The 23,801-nt window shown below is 46.2% G+C and overlaps 1 protein-coding gene across 2 annotated transcripts in view; it reads left to right on the top strand.

Annotated features, from left to right (window-relative positions):
- Window positions 1–23,801, top strand: part of ARID3B (AT-rich interaction domain 3B) — a 58,338-nt gene that overhangs the window by 11,913 nt on the left and 22,624 nt on the right. For both annotated transcript variants that reach the window (XM_082237404.1, XM_082237405.1), the window contains exons 3-4: window positions 10,448–10,519; window positions 10,963–11,035. In XM_082237404.1, the coding sequence (XP_082093530.1) occupies window positions 10,448–10,519; window positions 10,963–11,035 (145 nt within the window). The remainder of the gene's footprint in view (window positions 1–10,447; window positions 10,520–10,962; window positions 11,036–23,801) is intronic.

Genomic DNA, 23,801 nt, shown 5'->3' on the forward strand with positions numbered 1-23,801 from the left:
AGGCATAGCTGAATACTTTCTCAGGTTACCAGGGAGAAGAAGAAGTGCAGAGAGAATTGCCACAAGTTCTGTTCACTTGGGGTAACATTTCACAGCAAGTTACATAACTCTTCCACTGCATGTTTAAAATGCCTGTGTTTACATTTATATGACTTTGTTGCATAGAAACAGTGGCACAGATTTTCAAGCAGATAAGTTTATCTTAATATGTGTACACTTGTGGATGTTTGAGTTCTCCATCAGATCCATTTAAGATGTGTCAGATTGAGGTCAAAAGTGAAGAAACAGTCTTGAAGTCCGGAACTGAATGTGGTATGGTATGGGTTTATTATTATTTTAAGCCTTGCACATGCAGCGCAATGCTCAGTTTAGATGCTGATGATGAATTTGGAATCTGAAACATCTCTGCCATGAACATAAAATCTCCGAATGCTCTCACACACATAAATTTATGGCTGGAGGAGAAAATGTGATTCTCCTAGGACAGTGTTCAAAATAGACATGTCCATGCATTGAAATTTGTTATTTATTTTCTCTTGATGTCCCAAGTCCATTTGTTTAGATAATACGAATTTTTGTCTGCTTGGGACAGAAACTGCTGTCTTGTTTGTTGCACTCTTTGCAAAGTTCTGTCACTGTATAGTGACTAAAACATCTAGAATGTAGCAAAGCAGGCAGAATCAAGGTTGATTCTGAGTGACTGGGGCCATTTGTGTCTCTGGGACAGGACACCTGCATCTATCCCAGTGGCCAGTATTAAGGATGGACAGCATGTCCAGCCTACATTGCAACCAGGGCTTTTTTTCAGCCGGAACTCGCTGGAACTCAGTTCCGGCAGCTCTCAGAGGGCTCCTTTGCTATTCTAGGAGAACAAGGAAGGTGTCTGTGGTGAGTTCCGGCACCTCTTTTTCTAGAAGAATAGCATAGATTGTAACCAAGAATGCCATTAAGTGTGGAGATGCACAGCAACTACTTACTTAGTTGAGAGAAAATAATAGAGGTGGTGGTACTTGGAGTACTGCTGGGGTAGAGGCAAGTGCCCTGTCCCAGAGACATGAGTGGTCCCAGTCCCTGAAAACCAGCCTTGCTTCTGTCTAATGAGCTACATCCTAGATTCAGTTTTGTAGCAGTTGCTGTGGAAAGTGAGGGATGTGTGTGCAAAGATGTGTGATCAAACCGGTGTCTGGATGCAGTAGTGGGATGGATAAGGTCTGATAAACTACGTCTGGATCCTGGCAAGATAGACACTCTGTCGGTGAGTGGTTCCCAGGTCTAGGAAGTAATTCAGACACCTGTGCTGGACAGGGTTGCTCTCTCCCTGAAGGAGTAAGTGCGTAGTTAAGAGGTGCTCCTGGATCCAGCTCTGTTGCTGAATGCACAGGCATTCTTGGTGGCTAGGAGTGCCTTTTACGGCCTTCAGTTGTCCATGCATTGCTAACCTCTTGGTTGGATTACTACAATGGACCATGTGTGGGGCAGCCTTTGGCTGAGTTGGAAGGTGCAGCTAGTGCAAAACCAAATGACTAGGTTGCTGGGGTGGGTAGCAAAATAACCTCAGCCTGCTTGCAGGATTTGTGCTGGTTGCTAATCCGCTACTGGGCAAAGTTCAAAGTGCTTGTACCAATATATTGGTACCCTTTGTTGGTACCCTTTACAGCTCAGGACCAGGTTACTTGAGAAACTGCCTTATCCCTTAAATGCTCAGGGGATAGTTGCAGTCTGTAGGACAGTTTCTCCTGCAAGTTCCAAAGATTTCAAAATCCTGTTCCATAGTAACCTGGAGCAGGGCTTTTCTGTGGAATAGTATTCCTGTCAGAATAAGGCAGGCACCCACTGTCTGCAATTTCCAGAAACAATTGGAGACATTTTTGTTCCAGCTGGTTAAATAGGTCTTTGCCACGAGTGTCTAGTTTGTATGGTTTTATCATAGGTGTGTAATATGATATGTGTAGCATCTGGGAGGGACTTAGTCAGCCTGCAGGCTTCATTTTGAAAATGAGTCTCCAAGCTGAGCTCATGGTTACAGCGTAAACCTAGTATTTGTTGCCCCCACTGCTGAACTGCCCACTCTGGGTAACTTGTGTGTTGAAGAGTTCTGGAGAACTAAGCAGCTTGCCACACTTTTGTGACATTTTGGTTGGTCCCAACTGAGGCGTTGCCTAACCATGGATTTTAAAGTTGTTAAGGAAGTCTAACAAAAGAGTCAACTGGTCAACTACCCATGCAAAATTTAGTGTATTTCCTTTTTTGCCACACTTAACCTTGATTGGTTTCATGTTTCTTAAGCATTTAGAAAGCCACAGGAGCTTTCACACCACTTGCTGGTGGGGGGGAGTAGGATTTCCCAGCTCTTATTATTATACTTATTTCTTTATCTTCTGCCTTTTCCCCAGAAAGGAACTCAAGGCAGCTCATGCAAAGTATAACAAGCAATAGAAGGTGTACATGTGTGGGAGAGAGAATTACTACAGCATTCTTCTCTGCTAGTACTTAAGAGCTTCCAGCACAGGATAGTAAACCTGATCTTATCAGAGTGTTGTACTACAACAGTTTTTCTTTTTAACAGCATCTGGTTCACTTCCGAGGGCTCCTCTCTCCACCCACAGAAGGAATTTCTGCTGCTTCCCCAGGAATCTTCAAATATCCCCACCACCACCTCTCTCACTTCTCTCTGTGTGTGGCAAAGCTGGTGGGCAAAACCAGAACAGATCCTTGGTCAACCTTTCCTTGTCTCAAAATGAGTGCTTATTCCTGGAGAAACCACCACTTTAGATATTCAAGCCTTGCTATTTTCTAAATAAATAGAATAGAAAAGGGCAGGGGGGGCTTACAAATCAAAGAGGACTAAAATAATGAAGATGGTTAGTCTGTGATTTGAAGAGCCATCGGCATTCACATTTTCAAATGGTCCTACATTCACTGCTGCTCCCATAACCTCTCCGTGGTAAGAACAATTCTCACAAATTCAGGCTGATGATTGGAGAAGGCTTTGGCCTTTCCCTGCCGAAGATTCTGGTTCAGCCATTGTGATTTGTACTTGAGGGCCTTGAGACTGGGCTACAGCAGCAAGCTGTATGTGAGATTTGCTCATGGAGAACAAGGTGGACCACAAGCTTAACATGAGTCAACCATGTGATTCAGCAGCAAAAAAAAGCTAATGCTGTTCTAGGCTGCATCAACAGAAGTATAATGTCCAGATCAAGGGAAGTAATAGTACCACTCTATTCTTCCTTGGTCAGACCCCACCAGGAATACTGTGTCCAGTTCTGGGCACCACAATTTAAGGAGGATGTTGACAAACTGGAACGGGTGTAGAGGAGGGCAACCAAGAGGATCAAGGGTCTGGAAACCAAGCCTTAGGAGGAATGGTTGAAGGAGCTGGGTATGTTTAGCCTGGAAAAGAGGAGACTGAGATGAGGTATGATAACCATCTTCAAATATATCAAGGGTTGCCTGTCACATGGAAGAGGGAACAACTTTGTTTTCTCCTGCTCTGGAGGGTAGGACTCAAACCAATGGCTTCACATTACAATAAAGGAGATTCCAACTAAACATCAGAAAGAACTTTCTGACAGAGCTGTTTGACAGTGGAACGGTCTCCCTCAGGAGGTTGTGGACTCTTCTCCCTTGGAGGTTTTTAAGCAGAGGTTGGGTTGCCATCTATCATAGAAGCTTTAGTTGAGATTCCTGCATTGCAGGGGATTGAACTAGATGACTTGTGGGTCCCTTCCAACTCTACAATTCTATGATTCTAAGACTAGTCACAGGTTGTTCCGCATTAAATGCCATGGCACTTCTTTGACAGGGTGAAACGCATTACAGCAACTGAAGCAGCTGCAGGGTTGCAGTTTGCACCCTTTCTGCTCTTAAGTTTGTTTCTGACATTTATAGCCCTAAATAGCTTGGGTGCAGCATATAGCAATATCAGATGCCTTGGTAGACATTGCTTTGAGCTCTTGGAGTGATTTTATAAGAATCTAGTGCACAAATATCTGAAATTACTTCCCTCTCTGAAAGATTGAGTGTTTCTATTACAATCATATCTGGGCCCAAAGGGCACAGTCCACTGGAAGTTTTCCTGTGTGGGTGCTGTTGGTAAAGGCTTAGCAGTGCTGGAATCCTTTTTCCATGGCCTGAATTTCTTGTGGAGGTGCTGCAAAACCATTGCTCTTTGGGCTGGCATTTGGCTAAGCCAGTCTGGAGTTCATCAGTTCAGCCTTATATTTAGGTTTTGGTGCAGTTTTTATTTGGATGACGTGCTTTAGATTTTTATCTTTTTCTTTTAGTTTTGTTTTCAGGTGGTTGTGATTCCCCCCCCCCCTTTAGGCTGGGGCAGGATATAAAGTCTCACAGATAAAATTAACTGCAAGTGTAATAAATAATAGGAACCAAAGTGTTTTGTGGAGTAGGTGCATGGAAGAAAGCAGTTCTGGGAAGCACCAACAGAGAAATGGAACCGAGGGCGGCTGCCCATTTGACAGCAGTTGTTGAAAGAGTTGCACAGTATTAGGCAAAAGATTTTTGTCTTATGCTTCAGTTTTCTGTTGCACCAGTTTTTAAAAGGCTTGCAGCAGCAAATATTGCAATAACGGTAATAAATGCCTCTGATGGTCCTTGGCGTGTTCCTCCAGAATGAAGGTGTCATAGGACTTTGATGTGAGAGATCTTAAGTGCTGCTACATCCCCTGCCCAAAGGCAGCCTTTTGAAGACTAGATAGAGTTCTGCATAGGCAGGGCCCATGGTGCACAAATGAAAGAAATGGTTCATCCTTTTGGTGGGAAAAGCTGCCCCATGGGAGGGGCCCTCCAACCATTTACAAGTTTGGCTTCTGAAGAAATAGAAATGGAGAAGTGTCGTCGTGTCAGGAATTTCCACTTCAGGAAAGGGTTAAGTGGCTTTGGGGGTGGGCAGTACTAGGGAAACTGAAATTGTTTTGGACATCTGAATTCCACTCTAATAAGATGTCCCAGGTGGCTGGGGAGTAATCCTAAAATAGCTCCAGCTCTTAATTGCTTTTGTAAAGTCAGGCTTGCAATCTCTGGGGAGGAACAGCTCCCTGGCATGCTTTGATAGCTGACTAACCTTAGAAGGTGTGTTTGTGGATCAGAGATGAAGGGGAATGTCGCCAGCAGGTTTTGGGGATGCCCCTAAGGCCTAAAGCTGCCTCTCTTTCTTCTCTCTCTCTCTCTCTCTCTCTCACACACACACACACACACACACACAGAGAGAGAGAGAGAGAGAGAGAGAGGAATCCTTATCTGTGATATGTCTGTTAGAGATTTCAGGTGAACACAAGGAACACAGCATTTACCACCACCCCTCTGCTTTGTAAAACCTTGCTGGTGTTGATCCAAAACATGCCATAGCTAGCATGCACCATAGCCAAGTATGTATTCTAGTAAATATGCAGGAAAAGAAACTTCTAGAGTAACTACAGTGTGCAGCAAGTGGTCCAGGATCAGATGGGAGCAAAGACTTAAGCAGGAACAAGATGGGGAGGACCAGGCAGGAGTTCAGTTACCTGCTCAGTTGCTTGAGGCAGGCTGGGGAAATGACTGCTAGGGTGAATCGGTTGGGAGAGGAAGTCCAGAAACTTCTGTCTGTGTGTCTGGAGAAAGAGTGTATGACCTTTTTTACTTGGTTAGTGCCAAGGCTTTTTGTATTCTGTGTATAATTAATAATAATAAATATTAAGATGTCTCATGTTGTGCAAAGGACCAAGAAACATGAAGGGTGAGAGAGCTGCTGCAGTAACCTGCAGCACCTGTGCCATATTTGTCTGGAGAACACGTAAATATACTTGTAGCAAGTGCAAACTGGTTGCCTTGCTGGAAGAGAAGGTATAGCAACTTGAGGCCCACCTAGTCACACTTTGAGCTGTAGGACAAGATGCATAGTTTCTTGATAGAGCTGAGAGGACTGTGCTGGAACAGCAGCACAGGTGGGGTGCCCGTACAGAGGAGAAAGAGACAATCCCCTGGAAGTACATGACACACTGAAGTAGGACTGTCAGGGTCCATGCTGTGTCATTGGAGCTGCAAAAGCAATTTCATGCTCTCATCTCAGACACCGATTCTGGGCCTGAGGAGCTAGGACAGCAGTTGCCAACCTCAGAATATACCAAAGTGGCTGTGAAAGGTACAGTGCACAGAATGATTCCTGCCACCCCCCAGAAGACGAAGAGACAGGAGGAGATGGACTTGGAGGAGTCATTTTTATTCTTGACCTTAACCCTTCAGATGTGGATGAGTATGATGATAACCCACTTGCTACCTCTCAAGGAAATGAACTCTGAGAAAGAGAATTGCAGTCTGAAGAAGACAAGCCGAGAGGAAGTAGCAGCAAGTACTTGAGCCATTAGGCTCCTGGCTTTGTAACCTATCCCAATAATATCCAGATAAGCTCCAATATACAAGAGGGGAAGACTCAGCAGCAGTTGCAGACCTTAGAACATTCCAAGGCACACTGTATAGAACGATTCCTGCCATTCCCCCAAGGAGGAAGAAACTTGTGGTGGTGGTAAGTGACTCCCTGCTGAGGAGGAAAAAGGCAATAGTGTGTGAAGGAAACAGGATGTGCCAGGGGGTGTGCTATCTTCCAGGTGCAAAGATTCACGATGTGACAGAGAAGTTGCCGAGTCTTATAAAGCCCCCTGACCACAGCCGCTCCTTCTGATTCATGTGGATACAAACAATACTGCCACAGACAGCCTTCCAGCTAGGGACGATGAGACTCTGGGCAGAAGCTGTGCCTTGGGGCACAGGTGGTATTTTCATCACTCCTTCCTGTTGAAGGTCATGGCCCAGGAAGGAAGAGGAAAATACTGGAGGTAAACCACTGACTGTGTAGGTGGTGTCATCAGGAAGGTTTGGCTTCTTGGATCATGACCTCCAGTTCCTTGAGGAGGGACCTCTGGCAAGGGATGGGCTGCACCCCACAGGGGGTAGCAATAATATGTTTGCTAAGAGTCTCACAAACCTGATCAGGTGAGCTTTAAACTAGATCTTGAGAGGGAGGGAGACAACCTTACAGATGACAGAAGAACACCTGGTTCTGGAGATAATAGCTTCATTGATGCACAGGAAACTGAGGTGGTACTCCTAAAACCTGTCAGAGGGCAATAAACTACAATAAGGAAGCAGCTAGAGAGACTATTGGTTTCAGTTGTCTGTACTAATGCACAGAGCATGGGAAACAAGCAAGACAAATTAGAGCTCTTAATACAGGATGGCAAATATGACCTAATAAGTATTACTGAAAGCTGGTGGGATGAGACTCATGAATGGAATGTAGAAGTTGAGGGGTATAATCTATTCAAAACGAATAGACCAAGCAAGCAGGGAGGAGGAGTAGCATTGTATGTAAAGGAAGTGTCCACTTGTGAACAGATCCATGACCTGGAGCATAGAAGACAGATTGAGAATATATGGATAAAAATGGTAGGAGAGGGAAACAACAGTGACCTTACTGTGGGTGTCTGCTATAGACCTCCAAGCCAGACTGAAGACTTAGATGATGCCTTCCTACAACAGATTACCAGACATTCACAAAGGAGCAGTATAGTAGTCATGGGAGACTTCTACTTCCCCTATATCTGTTGGAACTCAAACTCTGCCAAGAATGTAAGCTCGAACAAAATTTCCCATTGCTTTGCCAACAGTTTCATTTCCCAGAAAGTGGGAGAAACAACAAGGGGATCATCCATCTTGGACCTGTTTCTCAACAACAGAGAAGAACTGATTGACGAAGTGGAAGTACTCTGAAACTTGGGAGGAAGTGATCATGTTGTATTGTGTTTCATTTTATACAGGCAAGGGAAAGCTTTAGGAGGAGCTTTCTGAGGGTAAGAGCCGTTCGAAGGTAGAATGAGCACTCTCAGAAGGTGGTGGACTCTCCTTTGTTAGAGGTTTTTAAGCAGAGGTTAGATGGCCATCTGTCTTTTATACTTTAGTTGAGGTTCCCTCACTGCAGGGGGTTGGACTAGATGAACCCTCAGGGGATCCCTTCCAACTCTATAATTAATATAATGCCAAATACTCCCAACTCTATACCATTAAGTAAATTCTGCAACATGTACGATTTAGGTAAATGAAGCAAGTTTGTCTGACAACTCTCTCTGTATAATTCTGCTTTTTCACTATTTCATACATCTATATATTTTCCTTCTGCCAGTCATGGGAAAGAGCAAGCAGCCATGTCTTGCCCTGAAGCCTTCCCACCTGCTGGAAGTCAGAGTGGATTGGTGTATTGGTATGCTATAAATAAAGTTTCCATTTTTTGTGATTCATGAATTCCCTGAATATGAGTGCGTAGAATCATATACTTGTGGTTGCTGTAACAATTCAAAATAGTTGTTTGCAACCAAATGGAACTTTTATATTACTGAGGAGCATGAACTAAAACCTCCGGTTTTGCAGTTCACAACCCTTTTGCCACTGCACAGTTGTTTCTGCTTAGTAATAAGGGGTGCAGTTATAAAATTCATATATTTCTTCTTGGCTCTCTATATACATAAGGACACTAAGCAAGATCACTTATCTAAGGACAAGTGCTACTAACACATTGGAAGTGCTGGATTCTGGGCTAAGTGCCCAGAACTCTACAGAAACAAGGCGTAGTGTTAGTGAGCAAAAGTGTTTTCTCTAGTGAAATGGAAAGTAAATGTCCATGCTGTCTGTTTGAATAATGCATATTTTTAATTTGTTGCAATAAATACATTAACAATACAAAAAAAAAATGCATGCCCAGTTGCATCATACCTTTAACCCAAGACAAATATTTCCCCCACTTTTAACAAGAAAAGCAGGTTTTAATTCAGTGGCTGCCTTCAGATGGCACGCTAAACTATGGTGAGACGTGAACGAACCTTTTTCTGCCTCTGTGTTCTTCACCAGTAAAATAAGAGCATTCATTGACTGCCTTTGACTATGTCTTCATGCATCTCTGCTGATCAGTTTTAGACGTTTATGTTTAAAGTCCTGATCTGTAGTCTGGGACCTTCATACTAACAGCTCAGGATTGTGTCCAGGGGAGGTTACTTTGATGCTGCTAACACAGCGGTTTGAATTCACCCCTGTAGGTGCACTCCCATTGTCTCTCAAGACAGACGGATGCCAACAGTCCACAAACGAAGGAACAATTCAGCTGCTGTTTATTTTGGGGTGGGGGATCTTCCTCCAGCTTGTGTGTCAAACAGTCCTCACAGGGTGATGGTAGTCGTAAACTACTTGCTTACCAGTACATTTTGGAGCATATGTTGACCAATGGTGCAGATGAGCGTGGAAGAAAGGTGTGCATTATTTCTGCACAAAGGGTAGATGAGTGGCCATCCTTCCATATATACAAAGCTTGTTTTCTGAGCTCTTTCTGAAGAAGGGCTGGGAAAGCAGTGTGCTGTGATAAACAGCTGACATAACAGAAGTGGCAATAATCCTCCATTAAATATCTTTCAGCTGATGGGGCTCACCGGATAATTGACTTTCCAGCAGGAATTACTGGCTCAAACTAAATCAGCAGGCATTAGGGCAGCCTGCTGCTGTTTCGAAAGGGAGAATGTAGCTTTGCCTGACTCTGACAGGGACTATTCATCTTGGTAATTCAGTGTATGTGTCACTACCAGATGACACTAAGACTGTAGACACTAAAGTGGCTCTAATTAAAAACTGTTTTTGTTTGGAATTCCCTTCGTGAATTCAGTAGCTTTTTATCTGATTTAAGATCCTATGTGCTCACCACCAGATGGTGGGTGGGTGATCTGAACCAGCCGGTGGTGTTTGACCTCCCCCGGTTCGCTTTTTGTCTGTTGCCCAGGCTACCTTTTACCCTGTGGTGTTTGCAGTTCAGATGGCAGCAGAATTTGTCCTTCCGTTCCCACAACCATTAGAAGCAAATGCTGCTTGGCCACTTCTTCCTGCTCTGGCAACTCCTTGGGATGATGGGTTTCTCATTGAAACATGTCTGCAGTGGGAGCAGATCCTAGTGGGAGGGCAACTGCACCTCCGTCCCATGAAGTTAAAGGTTCACATAATCACAAAGTGGGTACGTGTTAAACGGTGTTCAGGGGTTTGCTTGAGCGTAAGATGTTAAATATAGGGCTGAAGCAAGGTGCACATGCCGTGTCTTGTGGTTCCATTACAGTGGGGGGGGGCGTGTAACCCATATACACAAGCAGGCCATGTAAAGGGCTTGAAAAGAGTTTGTGCACATTGAAAAAAACAGTTGCTTTTCATATGCACTGTTCCAGAACAGAGTCAGAAATCGCCCTTCCTTGAGCAGGGGGAGGTCTTCTCTGAATTCAGCTCTTAGTTCTTGCTGATGTTGACCCACAGAAGGTGGCTGTAGCAGTTAGGATTTCCTGTTTCTTGACCTAAATGCTTCCTCTGTTGTAAATAACCCATTAGCGTTCTACCTTTTAATCACTGCCTCTTTGTTCATTTTCTTCTTTAGAATGGGAGCCTGAGCTGGAACGAAGAAGCTGATGGCAGCAGAGGAAGAGAGGTATCCCGAGACTTTGCCAAGGTCAGTACAATGGCTTGAGTTTGAGTGTACATTTGAGCCTAGTGGGAAAGCAACATTTGAGTTGCATTCTTTAGGGTGTATCTGATGCTGCGTCGAGCCTGCTTTCACTCACACAAGACTTTATCCTCTCCTCCCCACTGTAGCTCCCCATGCACCCCAAAATCTGTTTGGAGCAGAATTTGAGGGGGCACTGGTGGGGTGGACTTCAGGGGAGGATAAGAGGAAGGGGTAGTCCTGTTACACAAACAGCAGTGCTCAATGCAGCCCCTTGCAGTGAAGAATGTGTTAATCCCTGGTATGGTTCTGCAGCTGGAAGAGAATTCAATAAACAAGATTTCAAGGTCCAAAGATACAACCCAAATTAACTATATGTCTGGGTTGCCTTGTTTTTCCTTCCAAACCCAACCCAGCATGAATTATAATCTACTTGCTTTATTCCCCAGTTGTACGAACTGGATGGTGATCCTGAACGGAAGAAGTTCTTGGATGACCTCTTCATTTTTATGCAGAAGAGGGGTGAGTAGAACTCTTACGCTGAGTTTCGTTTCGATAACCTGAAAAGTCACAGAGAGGAATATACCTGCTGGTGTCCTATGCTGGAATTGGAGTCCTTCTAATGAAGCTGCTGCTTGGATTGGCTTCAGAGATTTTGTTTCTTGGTGGGTGGGGAGGAGACGAAACAGTACCTGCTGCTTCAAAGGTGGAGAGTTATGAAAGAGAATCCCATGAAACAGACAGCTTACCGTATTTTGCGCCCCATAAGACGCTCCGGCCCATAAGACGCACCTAGTTTTTGGGGGGGGAAATAAAGAAAAAAAAATTTATTTTCCCCCCCAGGTGCGGGGCTGGAAGAACCAGGTCGGGGAACAGTGGGAAGGCACGCTCTGCCTCCCCGCTGTCCCCCGAGCTTGTGGGGCTGGCGATGGGGAGGGCAGGCACCAGTCCCGGGAGGGCAGGCAGCTCTGCCCCGCCATCCCGAGCGGGGCAGGACTTAGCGCCCCGCTCGGGATGGCGGCATAGACCCGCCTGCAGTCCCGCGACGGTAGGCAGCTCTGTGCCGCCATCCCGAGCGGGGCGGGACCTAGCGCCCCGCTCGGGATGGCGGCATAGACCCGCCTGCAGTCCCGCGACGGTAGGCAGCTCTGTGCCGCCATCCCGAGCGGGGCGGGACTTAGCGCACCGCTCGGGATGGCGGCGTAGACCCGCCTGCAGTCCCGCGACGGCAGGCAGCTCTGTGCCGCCATCCCGAGCGGGGCGGGACTTAGCGCCCCACTCGGGATGGCGGCGTAGACCCGCCTGCAGTCCCGCGACGGCAGGCAGCTCTCTGCCGCCATCCCGAGCGGGGCGGGACTTAGCGCCCCGCTCGGGATGGCGGCGCAGAGCTGCGCTGGTCCCAGGACCGCAGGCAGCTCTGCACGGCCACCGGGAGCGGGGCGGAGCTTCTCCCCCGGCTCCCGGCGGCCGGGCAGAGCTGCGCTGGTCCCGGGATTGCAGGCAGCTCTGCACAACCCTTGGAGCCGGTCTCCCGAGGGTTGCGCAGAGCTTCCTGAAGCCTGGAGAGCGAGAGGGGTCGGTGCGCACCGACCCCCCTCGCTCTCCAGGCTTCAGCGAAAGCCTGCATTCGCCCCATAAGACGCAAGCACATTTCCCCTTCATTTTTGGAGGGGAAAAAGTGCGTCTTATGGGGCGAAAAATACGGTAGTTGAAGTTTAAGTAAAAGAGATACTGTCGTTTCCCCCCCTTCCAGACTTGGTTTGAAACAAGGATAGACTCATTATTATTGAGACCTGTTATGAGGCAGTTGCAGTGTAAACATTGACAGCGGGAATGGAAAGAGGATAGGAGGAAAGGAAACAGCAGGAATGGCAGCATTTGCGCATACATGGGTTTCCATTTCCCCTACCCAACTAGAAGCAAGAGGTCTGTTAGGGAAATGTGCCTCACTCTGCAACCACAAGTTTCTTGTCCTCATGGTATGTTGAAGTATTAAAATAGCAAATGTTCTTAATGGAGCAAAGAAAAGAAGCTGTGTGTGTGTGTGTGAGAGAGAGAGAGAGAGCGTGAGCTGGGGGGAGGGGAAAGAGAGAGAGGCTTCTAAACAATCTCAGCAGCTAAGGCAGCCCATAAAAAACAGGTTTTTCTGTTACTGTCAAATAAATACAACAAATCTCCTCCCTGCTTAGTGCCACTAAATTTGGAAGCAAAAACATAACCTCTGTTGTCTGTAGTGTGTTTTGCTTGCGTCAGTCACAAAATTCAGGGTTGCTGTGAGGCCCTTTTAGCGCTAGATAGATTTCTGAACAAGTTGCTCATCGTTTCCTAGGTGGCACCAGTCTTGTAAGGTTGAATCAGCACAGGCTGGTAAGTTGAGGATTGATCTTGGAGGCCCAGTGTGAAAGACAAACAGCAGATTTCACATGAGCTCCTGAAAAAAGAGTTGAGGATGAAAAGCCCTGGCCCTGGATACCATCCCCTGACAGGCTATTTGTGTCCAGTGCCCTGCTGCATCAGGCCTAATGCAGATCAAATGTGCGGGCCTCCTCTGAGCACAGCAGGTTGCCACAAAGCAGCTGCACCTGCAAGTGATAAAATGCCTCTTCAGTGGCAGTAATGACGAGAGAGGAGAGGAAGGCTTTAACACACTGGGGAGGGGGGAGATTGCCCCCTCTGTGACACTAAAATAGAGAAATGAGAAAAAATGGAGCTGGTTCGTCAACCTTTAGCCCATGCCTTCAAATTATAGGACTCTGTTTTGGATTCATGAAGACCTCGTCCCTTTCTTGGGCTGTCCTGAAGATGAAAGGTTGCCTTGGAGAATTGCATTTCTGCAAAAGCACTCTCATCTGTTTTAGGGCCAGCAGGCTTCCTGAGAGCTATTCAGGTGTTATGGCTAAGGTTTGGTTAAGCAACCGACGTCCTTGTCCCTTGTGCATAAAGTTACATGAGTTTAAAAATGGATTAAAACAACAAATTTCAGAGGAGTGGAGCTACTGCTACCTGGCGCACCCACCCGCAGGCACAGGCTGCATCCCAGAAAAGAGGGAGGGATTTGCTATACAAGCTTAATGAGAGTTATCATGGTGGATTCCTTTTCATTGGTGTCTGGATTGATCCTGCAATGACTGAGTGAGAGGAAACAAGAAGGAGATCAAAGTAATAGGGCTCTGTCTGGAAAGACTGAATCATTCAAATTGGGTGGTTCAGTCTGTAGAGCAGGCGTAGACAAACTCGGCCCTCCATATGATTTTGGACTACAACTCCCATCATCCCTAGCCAGCAGGACCAGTGGTCAGGGATGATGGGAATTGTAGTCTTAAAAAAACATCTGGAGGGCCGAGTTTGCCTACGCCTGCTGTAGAGCATGAGACTCTTCATCTCAGAGTCATGGGTTCAAGCCCCATGTTGGGCTAAATACCGTATGTTGGGCATTGCAGGGAGTTGGACTAGATGATGCTCGTGGTCCCCTCTGTTTCTATAGAATTGTAGAGCTAGAAACAACCCCAAGGGTCATCAGGTCCAAGCCCCTGCAATGCAGGAATCTCAACTAAAACATCCAAGACAGTTGGCTATCCAACCTCTTATTAAAACCTCTAAGGAAGGAGAGTTCACAATCTCCCAAGGGGGACCATTTCACTATTGAACAGTTCTTGATTGTCAGAGAGTTCTTCCTGGTGTTTAGTAGGAACCTCCTTTCTTGTAACTTGAAGCCACTGGTTTGAGTCCTACCCTCTGGGGCAGGAGTAAACATGCTTGCTCCATCTTCCATGTGACAGCCCTTCCAATAGTGCCCAATGCTGTCATACACTTCCCCCTGTCAGAGAGCTGTTGCCAGAGAATCTTTGTTTCTCAAAGCACACAATAAATGCAGAAAGGGACAATGCCATAAAAGTAATTTATTAAGGAGAGAGAAAAGGCCAGACTTTGTTAGACCCTCCGGAGAATTGTGTAGGCAGCCTCCCCCTTCCTAGTATTGTCTTCCCCACAACATTCTATGTCAAGTAGGGATTTTTAGAGGTGGGGCATGGGGGGGAGAGTTTCTGCTTACAACCCTCCTGGATGATTTGGTGGCTGTTGTGTGAGAGAACTGTGATGATCATGACTTTAGGAGCTCACTTATTATACTCATGCGCCCCAAGAGCTGTTTTCCTCTGCTTATCGAGGCTGCCTGTGACGGAACTTGAGCTCTAGTTCAAAGTTTAAACAAGGCAATTCATTGTACGAATATAAGAGCCTGGCTTCTGGATCAGACCCATCTAGTCCAGCATCCTGTTCTTAAAGTGGCCAACTAGATGCCTCTATGGGAAGTCCACAGGCAGGACTTAGGTGCTCCAGGAATCTCCCCACTTGTAAGTCCCATCAGCTGGAGGTAGAACATGGTCCTCATGGCTAGTAGCTAGTGTTTATTTGAGTATAAATCGAGTGTTTATTTGTGAAAGATATTTCTATCCTGTCTTTCCACATCTGAGGAAATGCTCTGAGTGGCTCATGTAGTAATCATATAGTAAAAACAGGAACACAATAAAACAAAGAATTAAAGTAAAACAAGCACCATAAAAATAGTCTAAGCAACAGGGACCAATGCCTCAAATTTCAGCAGGCAAACCTGTCAGTTTGCTTAAACTTCTTCAGTAGGCTTTGAGAGGAAATGGGAGCAAGCATCTCCAGTGGCAGATAGTTCCACATCCTGTGAAATTAGTCTTAGGTTCAAGCTATGGAATTTGTGTTCATTTATTATTATTAAATTTGTATACCGTCTGACGCGGTATAAGGCATACGGGTGGCGGTGTGGGTATAACCTCAGCGCCTGGGACTTGCCGATCGCATGGTCGGCGGTTCGAATCCCCGTGGCGGGGTGAGCTCCCGTCGTTCGGTCCCAGCTCCTGCCCACCTAGCAATTCGAAAGCACCCTTAAAGTGCAAGTAGATAAATAGGTACTGCTTTATAGCGTGAAGGAAAAAGGCGTTTCCGTGTGCTGCTCTGGTGCCGGTTCGCCAGAGCAGCTTCGTCACGCTGGCCACGTGACCCGGAAGTGTCTGCAGACGGCGTCGGCTCCCAGCCTCTAGAGTGAGATGAGCGCACAACCCTAGAGTCTGTCAAGACTGGCCCGTACGGGCAGGGGTACCTTTACCTTTACTGAAGACCATGGGGTGGTTCACAACATAAAAATACAAAATGCATAATGAAAGAAGAGCAAGAACAAACAAAATAACACTACCACCCCAAAAAAGACACTTTTTAAAAGCCATAGAATGTTTAATCAGCCAAAGGCTTGGTTATAGAAAAACATTTTTGCCTGGGTCCTAAAGATACGTAATGAAAGTGCCAGGTGAGCCTCCCTGGCCGGAGCATTCCGCAAATGGGGAGCCACCACAGAAAAGGCCTGTTCTTGTGTCGCCACCCTCTGGACCTCTTGTGGAGGAGACACGTGAAGAAAGGCCTGACAGCATTAGCTTTCCCCTTCCATTCTTCTGCTAGCTCAGCATCTTATTCTCACAGTGTCCAACAGATCCATTATATCAGAAGACCATTGTCTGGATTTCTTTAGAGATCTTTTGAAAAAGGTAAGTTGTTTTCCAGGCGAATAAACTATGCTACATAGGGAATATGGGTGTGCATCAATTCTCAAGAAGGCAAGGATGCTGGATTGCAAATGGTGTTGTAGCCAGGAAAACTGTTTTGTTCATTTATGTTCCTCCTTTGTGAAGATCTCATAAAAAGCTTCTGATTGTGCCATTCTGCTGCTGCTCAAGGTTTCCTACGTGACCTTAGTTTTCCCAGATGGCTTGTCCGTTCTGAGTTTGATGTATATATACATAGAAGAGGCTTTGTAAGCCCAAACGTGTGGTTTTAATGTTTTCCTGCTGTTGTATGCCCCTTATCTGCATGTTTTCAGATGTGGGAAAGCTTGCAGCAAATACTGATATTGATGAAAGCGTTTGGCAGGGGGTTCTTTTATCTCCAGGCAGCAGTGGCACTTATCAAGCCTATCTAGGGAATACCCTTAATACCTCCCCCCCCCCTTTTCTTTCCTGCAGCTTTACCGCTAAGTTTTTGCTACCTGGAGGATATCCTAGAGTCCGAATATTGCCGATATTTCTCCTTCAGTAGCAGGCCAAATCAAGTGAGCTAACAGGAGCATGTTTACCCTAAGTCCATTTTACAAATTCCTTACAATGGTGTTGTGGACTTTCTGTTGCGGGTCCTGGAGGAGATTAGTGATGAGCAAAGAAATAAGGAAATTGTGCTCTGTTGCTTTGAACTAAAAATAGTGAAAAATTCCCATGCCTTTTCAAACCCCTGAGCTCCAAACTATTGTGACACTAAAATTCAGTTATTTGCTGCTGTGGGCAATTGGTCCATATCATGAACTTGGAGTATTTCTGTTTGTATGGAAAAGATAGGAGATGACTACTGATGAAAAGGGGAAGGTTTCTTTTACCATATACACTGTTATTGGCTACATTTTCCATCTCTGAGCTTGGAAGATGCTATTCCATTAGGCTTTTGTCTGTGGAGCCTTCTGTGGCACTGCCTTGAGGAATTTGGAAAGGAAGTCACGGCTTCAGAGAGAGTTAAGCCATTCACCGATTCCAGCTTTTGGATACTTTAATTACTAAGTAAGAATGAAGGAACATACAGAATGGAGTGCTGTAAAACAGCCTGCTCCTTCTTTGTTGGAATTTCCCTCAGAAGGAGCCTTTTATAACTATGTAGACGTGCCAGTCTCTTTCCAAGTGTGAATTAGGTGCGAGCAGGGAGGACTTTTGGAGAGGGTATCAATGGTTCATACCAGCAAGATCTCCCACCTTTCTCTGGAGCTCACAGGACTGTGCATTTTGTTGTTGTTGTTGTTGACTGCCAGTCTTCCAAATTTGTGGGCCCTTGCTCATCAGAGAAATCTCGGTGCCCTATTCACTTCATAGCAGTGTACCTCTCACGTTAGCATAGCTCCTTATGAGTCATCTACACTTAGCTTTCTTTAAGGTAAGTTTAAGGTAAGTCACATAAAGATACTTCCATCTTTCTGTATTGCTAGGGCCCTTTCCTCATCCAGCTTAAGAGCCAGTGACTTCTGTTCAGATGCTTTAGTTAATGTGCTTTACTAGTTTAATACTGGGCACTCAGGCCACACGATGAGGCCAAGTCTCCTGAGTGCCGAAGGAAGAAGCAGGCCTCTTTGCCAACATGCCGGTGGAGGCCTTTGCTTCATATCTGAAGCCAGAGGGCCCAAGCCTTCCCATTTAAGCCTTTAAGACATCAATGGATCTTCTTTTACTTCTTGAAAAACTGTGTTTCTGCTTCAGATATCACTGGGGGAGTTAGTTCAAGGGTCAGAGGGGTGAGAACCCCACCAGTAGCAGAGCTGTTGAACATCTGGTAAAGATGTTATGAGCGTGAAGTATATTGAACCCAGCTGTGCCAGTAGCCATCGAGCAACTGAACACTAGCGAGGCTTAACGTGAACAAACTCCATGAGAACAGGCCTAGGGAGTAGTGTTGAGACACAGTGGGCGCATTGGGGCAGATTAGGGAACTTTTACTGGGTGGGTCGCCTTGACACAAGGACACATGTGCCTGTTAAGTAGCCTTCAGTTTGGCAGCTCATCTAATAAGCAGAAGCAATCTGTCAGTCTTCCGTTATTCAGGGGGTGAAGGGGAAGCGGAGCCCAATGGCATTTCCATGGGTGCAGATAAGAACTGGGCCTCACATCAAATAGAACATGATTAATTGCTCTCCTTCCCAGCTCCCGCTTTGATAAACATATGTGAGGGCCCACAGGTTAGCAGATCAGGTAATGACTATCACATCAGGAGGTGTGAAGATTCACTGTGGAACTAGACAAGGGGCTTGGGGCATGGAATGAGTGATGAGGGCTGCTATGGGATGGCCGGGGGGGGGGGCAGACAGGCAGAGAGGGCTTCTTTCTCTCCGGACTGTATTTTCTTACCTTTCAAACAAGTCCTAAGGGCAGAGCCTGTAACTTCTTGCTTTGCCACATGCACAGAGATTCTGGCAACAGACATCAGCTGCGTCTGATGGGAGTGGAAGTCCGGAGCATCTGAGGGCACCAGGTTGTAGAAGGCTGATCTGGAACATTTTTGGCCCTTTATTGAAACATTGAGGTATGTTATTTCCTGCATACTGGAAAAGTATGCAGGATTGGTTGCTCTTTGCCGCCTGTGACATAAAAACGTAAGAAGAGCCTTCTGGGTCTGGCCAGTGGCCCATCCAGTCTCTCATAGTAGCCAAAGAGATGCCTCTTCCAGGAAACAAGCAAGCTGAGCCTGAGTGCAAGAGCCTTCTCCCCTCCTGTGGTTTCCAGCAACTGGGAAAACCAGATGGTGGCAATTCCTCCAGGGCCTCCAGTCACCTCCCCCAAGCACCATATTTCTTGTTAAAGCTGTTCAAAACCACATTTGGGCCCAAATGACCCCCAAGATTATTTTAAATACAAATTTTAAACAATAACTTGAAATAAACCAGAGTGTTAAAACAAAGACGAGCAGAATTTAATACTTTCATACCATTCAAAGCGGAGGGAGGGGAAACCTAAACGGGGTCTAGCATGGGGCCAAGTTCCCTTGGAAGGGAACTGCAAAATTGGGGTGCTGCCACTGAAAAGCTGTTCCCATCAGCAAGGTATCCTGCAAGGTTGGAGCATACAACAGACTTGGGAGGTGACAAATTAGAAAGAGTTTCCCCACAAGCAGGAATTAAAGACCCTACCCCCCCCCACCACCACCACCATAACTGTCTCCCTACTCAAAATAAAAAAATTCCTTCCAGTGGCACCTTAAAGACCAAGTAAGTTAGTTCTTGGTATGAGCTTTCGTGTGCATGCACACGAAAGCTCATACCAAGAACTAACTTAGTTGGTCTTTAAGGTGCCACTGGAAGGAATTTTTTTATTTTGACTATGGCAGACCAACACGGCTACCTATCTGTAACTGTCTCCCTACTGCATCAGCTGGTGTTTAGAGGTACACTAGCTCTGAATATGGAGCTTCCGTCTTAGCTAGAGTAGCCACTGATAGGCCAGTCTGCCTACAGTTTGCTTAATTCTTTTTTAAATCTATCTGAGACAGTTTTCCCAGTGCAAAAAGAGTATTTAAGCTCTTTACCATGCTTGCTGGGAAGGGCTGCTCAGCACACCTGCTCCAGAAGGCTAAGGATGCTTGTGTGACATCTTTCAGAAGCTCTGATAGCCCTGCGAGATCTCGCAAGAGCATCCCAGCAAAGCTATTTTGCACCAGGAAACCCTGGAGCAAAAATAACTTTTAAGTCCTCTGCCTTGCTTGTGTTAATTTGCTGGATTTCAAGTAACGACATTTACCCTCTGGGTATAGGGCGGTATATAAATTCAGTAAATAGTAATAATAATAACCATGTCTGGCTGAAATTGTGCAAGTTTAATATGTGTAAGACTTGATTGTACTATGACATTGACTCCATTTTGGGGAGGCAGAATTGTGGCACAGGGCAGAAGAGCGGAGTTTTGGTAAATTTTCAGGCTCACAGAGAGCAAAGGATCCAGGTCTCCTGGTCGTGATGCCCACACTCTCTTCCTAGCCAGTGTTGAGATTCAATAGGAAAGTTTTTATATTTTTCTAGCAAAGTGTGAAGGCTGCTGAGCTGTGAGAAGGAAGGGCGTAGTGTTATCAGTGTTTCTTTTTTTCTGTCCTATGGTGATAGGACTATCAGGCCTTTGTTACCATGTCTCTCTAGGACCATTTTGCAGTCACACATTGCAGTGTGTTTGTACTTTGTGGATGGATAATTGGAGGTCAGAGGGAGTCATAGAATAGTAGAGTTGGAAGGGGACCCCAAGAGTCACCTAGTCCATCCCCCTGCAATGCAGAAATCTCAACTAAAGTATCCCTGGCAGATGGCTAGAGTCATCTGTCCCAAGACCTGACATGCTTGTTCCCCACCCTGGTGCCTTCCAGCTGTTGCTGGACTACAGTTTCTATCAGCCACATGCATGAAGGCCAGTGGTCAAGGCTGATGGAAATTGTACTCCAGATTGTATGGAGGGCACCAGGCTGCCATGCATAGAGCTCATGGCAAAGGTAGGATTTGAATACATGTCTGTCAGGAGGCAGGCCTCGCCCCTCTGCTTAGCAGGGGTGCAGTCAGCACAAAGCCCTCCCAATATTGCTGGCTCACAGTTGCCGCCTCCTTCGACCATTGGCTGGGTTGGACGGGAGCTGTAGGCCCACAGCATCCACCAGTCAGCACATTGGCTACCCCATAGCAGCGTGTGGTAATTAGCTTGTGTTCTTACATTCTGCTGTAAATTGGATAGGTGTCAGCTAGCCACCGGAATCTCCTTTCCTTTAAAACAGAGTCATGGTCTCAAAGCTACGCTGTCTGGATGGGCAGCTGCCAAGGAACCACAGACATGCCACCTTATTTTGCAGGGGACATCCTGTTGGGTGCACAATATTTGCCACCAGCCTGTTTGCTTGTGACAGCTCTGGAGTTGGGCACCAAGCACCACAGCTCAAGTAGCACCTTTGCCGTCCTGGAGATCTTTCTACCAAGGTCCCAAACAGGCCGATTTGGAGCAGGGAGTCATGCATGCATTCAAGTCTGTTGCAGCAACTGAGCTCCGTTTATTTTCTTTAGATTAGATTAGATTTATATACTGCCCTTCATCATAAGATCTCACGGCGGTTCGCACAATAAAATACAGGATAAAAACAAATAAATAAGTAAAACAACATCAAAACAATACCACCACCCTTCCCACAGAAAAATTTGAAAGGGTGTAGACTATGGACGCGGGTGGCGCTGTGGGTAAAACCTCAGTGCCTATGCCTAGGACTTGCCGATCGCATGGTCGGCGGTTCGAATCCCCGCAGCGGGGTGAGTTCCCATCGTTCGGTCCCAGCTCCTGCCCACCTAGCAGTTCGAAAGCACCTTTAAAGTGCAAGTAGATAAATAGGTACCGCTTTATAGCGGGAAGGTAAACGGTGTTTCCGTGTGCTGCGCTGGTGCTGGCTCGCCAGAGCAGCTTCGTCATGCTGGCCACGTGACCCGGAAGTGTCTTCGGACGGCACCGGCTCCCAGCCTCTAGAGTGAGATGAGCGCAGTCTGTCAAGACTGGCCCGTATGGGCAGGGGTACCTTTACCTTTTAGACTATTAATAAATCAGAGGCTTGGTTGAAGAGGACTGTATTTGCCTGGTGCCTAAAGGTGCCAGCTGAAGCTCCCTGGGGAGAGCATTCTACAAACAGGGAGCCACTACAGAAAAGGCCCTTTCTCATTTTGCCCCCCTCCGAATCTCACCTGGAGGAGGCACACAAAGAAGGGGCTCGGATGATGAACGCAGAGCCCAGGACAGTTTATATTTTAAATTGCTGGCACAGAGCCCTGGAGAATTATTCCTCTCTCCAGGCTATAGACATTTTGTCATCTCCAGTTCTGGACTCAGAAAAGCCTCTGTAGTCCCCTGCGCCTGAAAGCAGACTCCTTGGGCTGCTGTTTATTATCTGTGCCCAGGGCTCCATCTGATTTTGATTACCCTGTATCAGAGGTGAGGTGGCTTGGGATCATGTAGCAGCAGGGGTGAAGCAGGGAGGGTTCCTCTGTTAGTGAAAAGGGGAAGTGCATGCAGAATGTAAGGACAGAGGAAACAGCCCACTCCCTTTGCTGGCAAGAGGGTGGGCCCTCTGTCTGCGTCGCCGCAATCCAAGAGGTCCCTTCGTGCTGTCGGAATAGAGAGAGACACTGGAAAGTACAGTAGAAACGAGCTTGCCATCAAAAGGCAACAAGTCCTGCCCTGTGCCCCCGGTCAGTGACCTTTCCCTCTGGAATTCTCCCCTCTGACCCCCAGATCATTAATCCCCCCACTGCCAGATGATAGTAATCCATCATGGGCCCTGACAAGCCTCGCAGCCGGCCGTGAAAGGATCTGCTCAGCCTCTGTCTCTCTCTTTCTGTCCCATGATGCTCATTTCTCAGCCTTTCCTGTTCAGCACTGGGGGCTTCCAATAAAGACTTAATGCCTTTCTCTTCCTACCAGGGGGCTGGGAGGGGAGGCGGCTGAGGGCTGTAGGAGGAACCTTTCCACACTTACTGTGTCTTGTTTGCTTCTCTCAGTCTCCACCTGTGAAAGGCTCGAGCATCCAAAACAGCACTGGAATGGAAAATGGAGTCTGCTTTCCCTTTACTGTTAAATCTATTTTAAAAATATATTTTAAATGGCTTTTGTCCAGCCTTTCAAATGAGCACCAAACTGTGCATTTAAAATTAAGCAGCTCATGTTAAGTAAATGCAGCACGGTATTAAAACATGGAAAACCAGCACTAAAAGCAGAGGAAATACCAGAATAAAACTGGTCAAATAAAATTGTCAAATAAAATTGTTCAACCCCCGCCCCCCCCCCAAAAAAAAAACCTAGGCAAGCAGATGCCAGGCATGTGCTGGAGAAATAGCATCCAGCAGGATTTAATGCCCGCTTATCAGCTGATGAGACAGAGGTTAAATCCTGCTTTGGCTGTCTGCTGCTTACTTCCCTGTTGGGAAGTGGCTGGGGCAGCCAACACATAATTGACCCCACCCCACATCAGCTGATATCTCCCAACACAGCTGATTGACAGGTGGGTGTGGTGTGGGGGGAAATCGGCTGGATAGACTGGACTCCCTGGCAGGCCAAGATTGGCCCCTGGGCTGGAGTTCCTCAACCCTGGTGTAGACACATGGCTATAACTCTGTACAGGCAACTTCCTATTTTCCTAACACATATTTGTATCGTGGATTTCAAATACGCATGTAGCCCATGTGGTTTATTTTTTTAAAATTCACTGTATACGAGGAAGTTAATGCACTGTTCACGTCTGTTAGCCAAGGCCAAACAAATACTGATGCAGTTCTTTAAAAATGAGCAGTGCTATTTGGGCTTTGCTTTCTGCTTTTATTATTATTATTATTAGATAGGAGTTCTGCACAAAGAAGCAGTGCTAACAAATAACATTTGCATATGTTTATTGGTCCTTATTTATTTAGTCAGAGGGAGCAGCGACTTCCACAAAGACATTGAATCACAAACATATCCTTGGACCTCCTCTGATTTCAGATGGGGTTTTTAAGGTATTATTGGTGGCTGGCTAATTGGTATTTTGTTTATAGACAGCTTTTCAACCCCAGGGAACACCAAAGCAATTTTTTAAAAACCACATTTGTAACATTAATTCAATCCTTCAATTGAAAAAATGGTATGAAAACAGCAAAACATAGAATTCAGATTTCAAGCATAAGACATTGTGGTGCAGTGTG

Source organism: Podarcis vaucheri, assembly GCF_965113315.1.
Source record: "Podarcis vaucheri genome assembly, chromosome: 9".
Lineage (NCBI taxonomy): Eukaryota > Metazoa > Chordata > Lepidosauria > Squamata > Lacertidae > Podarcis > Podarcis vaucheri.